The sequence below is a fragment of the Magnolia sinica genome, chromosome 7 (assembly GCF_029962835.1).
Source record: "Magnolia sinica isolate HGM2019 chromosome 7, MsV1, whole genome shotgun sequence".
Classification (NCBI taxonomy): Eukaryota; Viridiplantae; Streptophyta; class Magnoliopsida; order Magnoliales; family Magnoliaceae; genus Magnolia; species Magnolia sinica.
This window is the reverse complement of record NC_080579.1, coordinates 6,830,156-6,841,081: the sequence shown is the minus strand read 5'-3', so window position 1 is coordinate 6,841,081 and position 10,926 is coordinate 6,830,156. Positions and strand designations below refer to the sequence as shown.

The 10,926-nt window shown below is 43.5% G+C and overlaps 1 protein-coding gene across 1 annotated transcript; it reads left to right on the top strand.

Annotated features, from left to right (window-relative positions):
• The first annotated feature begins 4,098 nt into the window (after window positions 1-4,098).
• LOC131251931 (agmatine hydroxycinnamoyltransferase 1-like) lies at window positions 4,099-5,817 on the top strand. Its single transcript, XM_058252918.1, has one exon. It carries the CDS (start codon window positions 4,165-4,167, stop codon window positions 4,750-4,752), a length of 588 nt encoding a protein of 195 aa, XP_058108901.1. The 5' UTR covers window positions 4,099-4,164; the 3' UTR covers window positions 4,753-5,817.
• Window positions 5,818-10,926: the final 5,109 nt, after the last annotated feature.

The following is a 10,926-nucleotide window of genomic DNA, read 5'->3' as shown; positions in this document are numbered from 1 at the left end:
TGTATAGTTTAGGTCGGGTCATGTTGTCATAAATGCCAGACATGGTGGCTAATACGGTAATTGAGGCGTGTCATTAATTAAACACGGCATGGTGTTTCGTGGTTCGAGGTCACGTGAGGCGTCAGGCAACCGTTTCAGTAACAGACTAATGAGAGCATGACACGTGGCTTTTACTCGATATTAGGGTTGAGCGGCGCATGAGGTCACGCCACGTATCAGAAGGGGGTAGTTGAGGGGACGCTGTACGGACCCAGCATTGATGGGCGTACTCAAGCGCTACCACATGGCTTCCTTATATAAGGGAAGCCCCAACCCTTAGTCGTTTTCGTCGGCATTTCTACCTTTCCATTCAATCGTCTTCCTTAGTGCGAATAGGTGATTTCCGCGCAATTATCTCCATCAGTGGTCAGGCATTTATTTCTTCGTCGATGAGCTTCAAACTTCATTTGCCCCCTCCTTTATCTTTGCTTTTAATCAGCGACTCTCAACATCTATAAAAAGCCGCCATATCAGACTCTCTGAGTTCATTGGAGGGGGCCTCCGGCGACGACAGTGGGGCGAATAGCCTCCGGGTAATGTCAAACCCACCGTTGCCATTAGTGATGATGGCTGATGTCGATTTTCCAGCGTCGTGGGCGATAGAGGGGTCCCTGGTAAAGAGGCCAGTTAGTGTAGAGCGCGACCAGTCGGGTGAGGAGATCCGAAGGAATCCACTGGCGAAGGGGGTCCGAAGGATCCTGTGCCTTCGACTCGAATTGAGGTGGAGTTGGCTCGGATTAGATTGGGGTATCACATCCCTGAGTCTGTCATCCAGCGTTTGGGGATGACGAGATGAGTTAAGATTAGGTGGAATGGAATTGCATTTGGTCCCATGCTGGATTTCCGTGAATTTTGAAATCCACTACACATGTGGGCCCCACATCGATGCACATGCTTTATCCATGCCATTTATCCATATATGCCCTTTACATGTGACATTCTAGTTATATACATGTACAAGTGGCTCAAATACCATAGTATTTTCAGACATGTATTCATTGTGCAAAAATAGCAATAATCCCATCTAATACAATTCTAGATCATTTAATCCAAGGACCAAACAGGCCCTTAGGTATTTTACAACGGTCATCTTTCGAATTTGAGACCGATTAAGTGCCAGGCTATTAGGGGCGCGGATTAGGTACTACCCCCCGCGTGTTCTGAGCTCGGGTTAGGCGGAGACTCCTAGGGAAATTGAGGGGCCACCGTGATGTATGAAATTTAAATATAATTTTAGATTATGAAGCCAAAAATAAAAAAACACAATGAGAATTAAATTCCTGCGGTTGAAAATATCTTACGGACCACATAAGTTTTGGATCAAGAAAATATTTGTTTTTTCACTTCATTCGTCTGTATATGACCATATCAACAGGTTGGAAATCAACACAGTGGACCCTAAGAAGGTTTCAATGGTGGGCATCCTTAGTACCGCTGCTTCCTGTGGTGTACTCCACTTAAGCCTTAGATCTGTCATATTTTTGGTTCAGCAATCTAAAATGACATGGAAATATAGATGGACAGTGTGGATAAAACTCATAAATCACGGTGGCCCCTCAGCGGCCCTAAGAGCTTCTACCTGTCCTAAGCTCGAAACAGGCAGGGTAGTACCTAATCCGCCGGCACGGATTGGCTACCGACAAGTTGAGTAGCGAGACTGCTACCGAAGGAGAACGGATTGGCTACTCCCCCTGCACCAGCCAATGGCTGGTGGTTGGTGCTCTGTGGGCCTCACCATGATGTATATGTTTCATCCTTGTTGTCCATCTATTTTTAGATATCATTTTACGGCATGAGACCAGAAATGAGTTATATCCCAATCTCATGTGGACCACATTACAGGAAACATTGTTGAATGAGCGTTGACCATTAAAAGCATTTTGGGGGCCATAAAAGCTTTGGATCAAGCCCCTTCATCTGGGCTTGTATGACCTAGTCAACAGATTAGATATCAAATAAACAGTATAGTAGGCCTTAAGAGGATTTTAATGGTGGATATCCAATCACTATTGTTTTCATGTGGTGTGGACCACCTGAGATTTGTATATCTCTAATTTTTGGTAGGAGGACTTAAATTATCTTTAAAAAATGGATGAGCCGAATGGATGAAACACATACATCATGGTAGAGCCCACATAGCACCGACCGCCAGCCACGGGGCTGGTGGCAAGGGGATTAGCCAATCCGTTTCCTGACCGAAGTGATGTCACCAAGTTCTGTGGGCCCACTATGATGTATGTTTTATATCCGCACCGTCCATTTATATAGAGAAATCATTTTAGGGTAAGATTCAAAGAATCAGTCACATCCAAAGCTCCAGTGGATCCCACCTGAGAAAACAGGGAAACGGATCCACTACTCCCCCTGCCACCCGCCAATAGCTGGTGTTCGGTGCTATATGGGCCCCACCATGATGTATGTTTTTCATCCATTCCGTCCATCTATTTTTATAGATCATTTTATGATATTATACAAAAAATAAGATATATAAAAATCTCAAGTGGACCACATTACAGGAAACAGTGTCGAATGAACTTCAACCATTAAAAACTTTTTGGTGGCCATAAAAGTATTTGATCATTCTGATCTTTGTTTTTTCCCTTCATCTGAGTCCTTATGACCTAATCAACCGATTGGATGTCAGATAAAAAGTACATTGAGCCTTAGGAGAATTTAAATGATGGATATCCAATCAATCACTATTGTTTTCCTGTAGTGTGGTCCACCGGATATCTATATCCCTCTTATTTATAGGATAAAGCCTTAAAATGATCTTTAAAAATAGACGAATGGAATGGATGAAACACATACATCATGGCAGGCCCACAGAGCACCGACCACCAGCCCCGGGCTGGTGTCAGGGGGAGTAGCCAATCCGTTCCCAGAAAACAGTGGGGAGAGTGACGCGACCGTTAAAATCTTGTAAAGTCCACGAAAGTTAAAAACATTACGGTGGGCCTTAGAAAGGCTTCAACGAATCAACCTTTCAGCTGTTTTCTTATAGTGGGTCCTACTAAAGCTTTGTATCTGCCTCGTTCTCTAGTTCATGCCTTAAAATAATATGAGTCCGGATCCTCTGTTATCAGGTCAACAGAGAATTCCTGATACCCTAATTCTCATTGGTCCACGTCACTACTCACTAAAAAAATAAAAATAATAAAAAACAGCTTCGGACGCCAAACCATTAGGGTAATAGGAATTCTCTGTTGGCCTGATAACAGAGGATCCCAACTCAAATAATATATTATATGAATGGAGGTTGTTGACACAGCACATGCATCATTTGTGGGTTCACAGAACGCGGTGACGTCGCTCCAGTAAATTTGTCAGTATTTAATCCACGTTCTGAGACAGCTGTCGGACCAAGACATGACACGTGGCATGTAACAGCCGGCGAGGATTAGGGACGCGTAATAGATACTGACATGTGTACATGTTCTGACTGACAGTCTCTACCGTTTAATGCGAGTAAGCAGTTCCAGCCACTGCGTACCCGCCCCGTCGCAAGCAGTGTCCACGACGGTGGCTGACGGAAGGGAAACGGATTGGCTGGTGGTCGGTGCTCTAAGGGCCTCACCGTGATGTATGTGTTTCATCCTTTCCGTTCATTTATTTTTAAAAATCATTTTAAAATATTAGAGGAAAATAAACCTTAACTAGACGACGCCGTATGAAAAAAAAAATAGTGATTGAACATTCACCATTAAAATCATCCTAAGGCACACTATACTGTTTATTTGACATCCAATCACTTAATTAATCTATACAGACCCAAAACTTTTATGGCCCCTAAAAGTTTTTAATGGTCGACGTTCATTCAAAACGGTTTTATGTAATGTAGTCCACTTGAAATTGGGATATACCTCATTTTTCCATAAATTGGTCTAAAAAATAGATGGACGGCATGGATGAAACGCATACATCATGGTGGGTCCCACAAACCACTGATCAACAGCCATTGGCTGATGGCAGGGGAGTAGCCAATCCGTTGGATGCAAGATCTTTCTTCACTGCATGCGTGTTTCACGTTCTAAATGAGAGAGAGAGAGAGGCCAAGGATGCCCATAAAATGCTGAAAGTGCCCGTCCTTGTAAAGCAAACCAAAGAAAGCTTACCACCTCAAAAATGGAAGTTCATGTAGTGAGTTCTACAGTCATTCCCCAGAGCCTACCTCCCACCGAAACTACCAAAATACCCATCACCGTCTTCGACATGGTCATACCAAACATGCATGAAGCCGTGTTATACGCCTTCATGCCGCTGACACCAACAAACACCACTTTGAAAGATGGCTTAATGAAAGCTCTAAAGCTCTTTCCTACCCTAGCAGGCCATCTCTCAGACAACAATGATCGTCGCCGTCCATCTGTTTCAGTTGGAGGCAATGGTGGAGGTGTTCTGATGGTGGAGACGAATGTAGCAATGGAATTACTAGATATTTTGCCGCTCGAACCATCACCAAAGCTAGTGCAGTTGCACACTCAAACCGACGTAGCCCAGCACTTACTCCAAGTCCAGTTCAACCGCTTTTCTTGCGGTGGCCTAGTGATTGGAATAACGAACCATCATCGAGTGGCTGATGGTAAATCAATGAGCTCCTTCTTTGTTACGTGGGCGAAGTTGGTTCGTGGGCTCCACATAGACAAGTTTCCAGTCTATGATCGAACCATGCTAATACCTCGGGACCCACCAAGATGTGATCATGACCATTAGGGGATTGACTTTCAGCTCTTTCCACTGCCACCATCTTCTCTTCCTTCTCCCTTTAAATCTAACAAAGTATGTAACGTGGTGGTCCACTACAGTGTGGATTTCATATCAAAGATCAAAGCTCAAATGCCACGTTAACATTCTACGTTCGAGATTTTAGCGGCCCACCTTTGGAAGAAAGTAACAAGGGCTCGTGGGCTTGATCCCGATACGCTTAGTGAGATGAGTGTGGCCGTGAATGGACGGTCAAGATTGCGGCCAGCTGTACCATCGGAGTACTTCGGCAACATGGTCCTCAACACCATCCCAAGAGCGCATGTGAGGGAGCTGAATGAAGGGAGCGTCGAGGATGTGGCACGATTAGTGCATGATGCAGTGGGACGGATCGGGGACGGGTATATCCGGTCATTGATCGATTTCTGGGAGATCAACGGTGGGGATGAGTTGGTGTCGTTGCAGATGTTGAGGGGCCCGTTTTGTGCCCTAATCTGGAAATTGATAGCTGGTTAGGGTTTCCTTTCCATGAAGTGGATTTTGGGGCTGGAGGGAACTTATGTGGTTTTCTTCCTTCATGGGTCCCGGTAGAAGGTCTGGTGATCTTGAAACCCACATTGAATGTGGTTGGCAAAGGTGGTGTGGATGCTGTGGTCGCTCTGTTTGAAGACCACGCACGGCTCTTCAAGCAGATCTCTCATTCCTTAGATTAGTTTGTAGATACAACGTTCACGTTAGTGAGATCCCAGCCGTTCATCAGACTTTTCACACTGTTTATATGCGTTGCCTAAAATATCATGCTAGTTCAATAATCAGGTCAGCCGCATATGTGCAAAGTAATTGGACGTCTCAGTGAATTTTGCGATGTGTGGCCGATGTGATTATCTGATTAGCCCGAATTTTGAGATGGGGCATTTATCAGTGTGATCATCTATCTGATAAGTGGCTTGGATTTTAAACATGTTTGGTATGTGTATGATGTGAGAGTGTAGAATAAATGTGTTTGTTCTGGTGTTTTAGCTTGTTGGATAAAATGCTATGCTGTGGTTTGTTATTTCTTAGATAACAAGCAGTCTATTTTTGCACTCGCTACACATGTGCTAGATCCAGACGGTTCATCTGTGGGACCTTGCAACATATGGGGTATTACCCAAGAACCACATTAATTGGTTGGCTGATCGCAGTCATTGGGTGGAGGAATTTTGAGAAGAAAGAAGTCCAACCAATGGTTGACATTCAAGGAGAAAAATTATTCTACTTGGTACTTAGACCTCTATTATAATTAATATGAATCATCCTTTTTCTTAGCCATTAATTCAACGACTAGGATCTTCCAATTTGGCAAATAGTTGTGCCAACATGGATTCACCAAGTCAGCAAATGGATAGTTGATTTTGGGCCTATGCCATTAATTGCACGTACGCTCGGATTTCCTGCTAAAGCCTATGGGAGGAAGTTCCTGCGCACAAAACCCACATCTGCCCATGTGGCAGAGGCTTATAAGGAGTCTATGTCCTTGTTACAAGGTCTTGGTCTTGAGTTGATGAAAAAAATCCGAATTCAGGATCACGATCCATCCCCTATTAAAGGTAGAACAATGTTAAAGGCTGTTTCCCAGGCTTGGGACGCTGTGTGTCAGAGCCCGGGTGTTACCACTTGTGTTTGTACTTCTCTTGGTATGAGAGGGGCGGAATTCAGAAGAGTTTCTTAATTAATGACATCATTCCTAATGGTATGAACTGAGAACACAAATATTAGCTTGATTTAAAACTTAGGTGGCCCTGTGAATATTTCAACCGTAGACGTTTAATACTCACATTTAAGGCTCACTTGAGTATTGGATACAGTTCATTTTTGGCCTCATGTCCTAAAATGATCTCAAAAAACGAATGAAAAGAATGGATTCCGCTTAGGCTTCCCAGCACAGAAACTTCCTGACAAAGAAATCCACGTCCCCATTGCACTGTATGGGCCATGGCTCGGATGGCTTGATCCACATACGTGAATGCTATGTCTAGAGGGTGGAAACATAGTTTCTAGACTCAGGCTAGTAAGATGCAACTCCTGTGTCTAGAGGGTGGAAACATAGTTTCTAGACTCAGGCTAGTAAGATGCAACTCACAGGAGTTGACTCGAACTCAGCATGACTCAGTCCAGTTCGATGTCATAAGCCACACCGACTGGGGTGAGTCAAGCCTATTCAATCGGACGTGGTGCATGAGGCCGTGTTGACTTGAACTGGTCTCTCGGAGTCGCCAGGTCTTTTAACCATGAGTAGAAATGGGCCAGGCAACTAGGCAGCCTGATCATGTGGGACCAAGGTCTGGGCCCCTAAAACCTGACAGAGGGTTGGAACCGGGCTTCAAATCTACAGCCAGTCTCTGGGCTGGGCGGGTCCAAGCAATTATGTAATCACATCTTGGATGGATAAGCAACATCTGAGCTGTTCATACAGCGGCGGGCCCCACCATCCACTTACCAAGGACCGAAAATCAGATTAGTCATCAGATGGACCACACGTGATTCCTAAACACGGATGGCCGGCGAGTTCTTTTTAACTGTCCATTTTATCACCCACCTGACCTCTGGATCTGCCCCCTTTCAGGCTACTACACATACTGTGGGACCCACCCGAAGATGGACCATCACCGAATTTATGTGTGTGAGGAGAGGTGGTGGTGGCCTTAGCAGGATTCACAACCGAAGCATCCTTGCCGGGCAATTCAAGGCTGATAATCCATGGATGTTTGGGTCCTCGACGATCAACTCAACTGAAGGACGGTGGACGGGGAGGATGAAGAATCCAGACGGTTGATTTGATGCGCCTGAGGTAGATGGGACATCCCAAATCTTTGGCATTTTCAAACCCATTGTATTGTTATTTTTCTCACCCATCTATGTGCAGGCCACTGACCAAATGGTTATGATCTTCCCATCCAAGAGAATTTGAGACATGCCCAAATCAATGGTGGGGTTGATCTCATCAATCAATGGTCTCTCTTTCATGCTTCGTAATTACTTTTTCTTACCTCCCCGTATGAGTATGTCGACACGTGACACTATCCTATCTAGCTATTGTTGGGGGAACCGTGGAAGCATGCAGAGATAATCTAGAATAGAAATTCAATAGCACCAAGCAAAAGGGAGAAGAACACAACGATTTAACGTGGAAAAATCCTTTTAGGAAAAAACCATGGCACAAAGCGACAGATAATCACTCTCAAAGCAGAAATTACAAAGAGAAATAACTTACCCGATTTGAACAACATCGAATCTCACCCTTGATACACCCTTTGAAACCCTAGAGTGATTTAGAAATCCTTAGAACACTTGCGTACATTCCCAATTCCAATTGCACTCCAATATATAGCCTTTGGAGGAAACCCAATCAGAAAAGGAAACAAATCCCACAAATTAGCAACTTTACGAAAATCAGCGACCTTCGATGGCATCAAAAAAGTATCAAGATAGATCGGCAACCAATGGAGAAAATCCAGAAAATCTCGATAGGATCGAGCACTGTTCGATGTCATCAAATGGTCTGTCAATTACGTCAACAGGCATAGTAACAGACTCGATTTAAGACATCTATTACAACAGCTATAACAAGATAAGTGTAAACAAAACGGTTGACCAGGTGAGCTTCACATGCGCAAAGAAATAGACATTTAGAAGAATAAATGCAAAGTTCCCGTTCAAGATGCATGGATTGCATAACCAAGGGTTAGAATGAAAATTTTGTAGTAAATTATAGCCTGCCTAAACAACTTGAGCCTAAGCCTAGCCCAAAAATTGACTGGGCCATGCATGCTGAGCTATAGTTGAGCCATGTGATAAGCTAAAAGGTCAAAGTACAGTCCAAAGCAGGGTTGGGCTGGTCAGCCACACGTCCAAGGAGGGACCATCATATAGGATTTGCAAACCGAGGCCCATTTGTATAGACTTGGGTTACACTAACCCTTCTACATATCTAGCCACCATTTCAAGAACAGCTGAAGTAAACTAGAATTGTAGGTTCACCATTAAGTAAAAAAGGTGGGTTGGTGTTGTTAGGGTTTAGCTTGAACCAGACCTGTTTACTTAAATAGACTACATTTTCTAGTCCAAGTTCAATCCACATCCCAATTAGTTTAGCTGGAACCTACCTCAGAATCAAGTAGGTTGGGCCGGTTGACGATGAGGCAACCTAGTCCATTGCAATTGATTATGAGTTTGCAGTGCAGTAAACTTCTAGGCTGCATTTGGGTAAACATGAAATTTACAATTTAACCAGTCTTTTTTATTAATTTTAAACATGGTTGTTCAATATTTACAATTTTGCAAATTCCTTTCAAAAATCAAAAAGTGAATTTTGGAGTTAAATTTAAAAAAAAAAAAAACAATAAAAAAACAATAAAAGCATCCATAATCACGATTAAATTTATTATAATTAGTGCGCCCTTCTCTCTGCAATCAAAGGTGGGCCTCACATAATGGACGATCTAAGCCAATGAGCAGACCTTTATTATAATTAATGTGGACTTTTCATTTTCCTATTCATTGATCAAATGGTTAGGAATATCTAGTTAATAACTTTTAAGAGAGATGGACAATCATTTGTGGCCCTCACAATGGTTGGTTTTCCCTACCATTGGTCCCATAGTCAAGATCATTTGATCAAATTGATTTTTGGGAGGGATGAGCAATCAAAGGTTGGCCACATAGAGTGGTTGGTCCAAATTAATGGCAATACCTTCTCTATTATAATCCGCATGAACTGTCCATTTTCCCTATCATTGGTTGAATGACTAGGATCGTCCAATCGAAGTGGCTTTTAAAATGGACATAAAATCAAATGTGGACCTCATATGGTGAGCGGCTCATTTCCATGACAGGACATTCTCTAAATAATTCAAATTCAGATTTGTGATGGATATTGGAGATGATTTTCATAAGCATTTATGAAGTACATCTCAGGTACCCGCCCGAAAGAAAGCACACTCCTTCAAAGAGTTAGTTTATTGATATGGGTTCAATTATATATTTTAAGTTGTGTTCTAGCACAAGTCCTTGGTGGAAAATACTCCCGATTCTAAGGCAAGATGTAAATAATGACAAAGGCATATGTTATATACATGAAATAATAACTACAATGAACTCACTGCTTTGAGAAGGAATTGATGTAATTCAAACGGTCCATGAGCATGTACAATTAAGGTAGAGCATTTGAGAGGATGTAAAGTATGGTTGGGAGGGTGTGGACCCAAGAGAAGGATACGGGCTCTTATGAGGCAAGCAAGGTCCACCCTTTCGGATGGCATTATATGTTTTCCCTTCCTATCAATCAAATCACTAAAATACAAGAGACACATATATTTACGTAGTTCAACAATATTTCTACTTGACAGGCTAGTATTATAAAATAAAGTATATTAATGCATGAAAAACACAATAGTATACAACGCTTTCACTAAATTGAGAGGAATTAAAAGTATTAGTATTATTTTTTCACCTATAAAAGAAAGCAAACTTATGCATGAAATGCATGTGCCTTGATCGAAGATCTTCGTATTCATATTTTCCAGATTCATGTGCCTTGATCGGGACCGCAATGACGTTATGTGGAGGCCACGCCATCCAGATGCCATTGCACCACTATCGGGCAGCACCGCACTACTGTAGGGCAGTAGCGACGCTATGTCAGGGCTGTGGTGGCCCCAACATTAAGGCTCCGCCATCAGGGTGCCATGGCGCCGCAGCTGGGCCGATGCTTCGCTACGGCTGGGCAGCGATGGCGTTGGCATCAAGACTCCACAACTAGGGCGCCATGGCTACGGTGAGTCGGGCCTATTCAGCATGACTCAGTCCAGTTCGATACCATAAGACGCACCAACTTGGGTGAGCTCGTGTTGGCTTGAGCGAGTCTATCTGAGTCACCAAATCTTCTAACTGTGATTGGAAATGAGCCAAACAACTCAGATAGGCCCAGTCTGGGGCCCTAAACCTGTTCGAGGGTTGGGCTTGGGCTCCCAATCAAGGGCCATTCTCTCGGCTGGGCGGGTCCAAGCAATGATGAATGGCCTAGAGTATATGGGATGTGGGGTCATGTTCTGTGGGACCCACCCGAAGATGGGCCATTACCGAATTTAGATGTGTGAGGAGAGCTGGTGGTGGCCGTAGCAGGATTCACAGCCGAACCTTCCT

Coding starts and splice junctions, on each gene's coding strand:
- LOC131251931 (XM_058252918.1), top strand. CDS start 4,165: ATGGAAGTTCATGTAGTGAGTTCTACAGTCATTCCCCAGAGCCTACCT.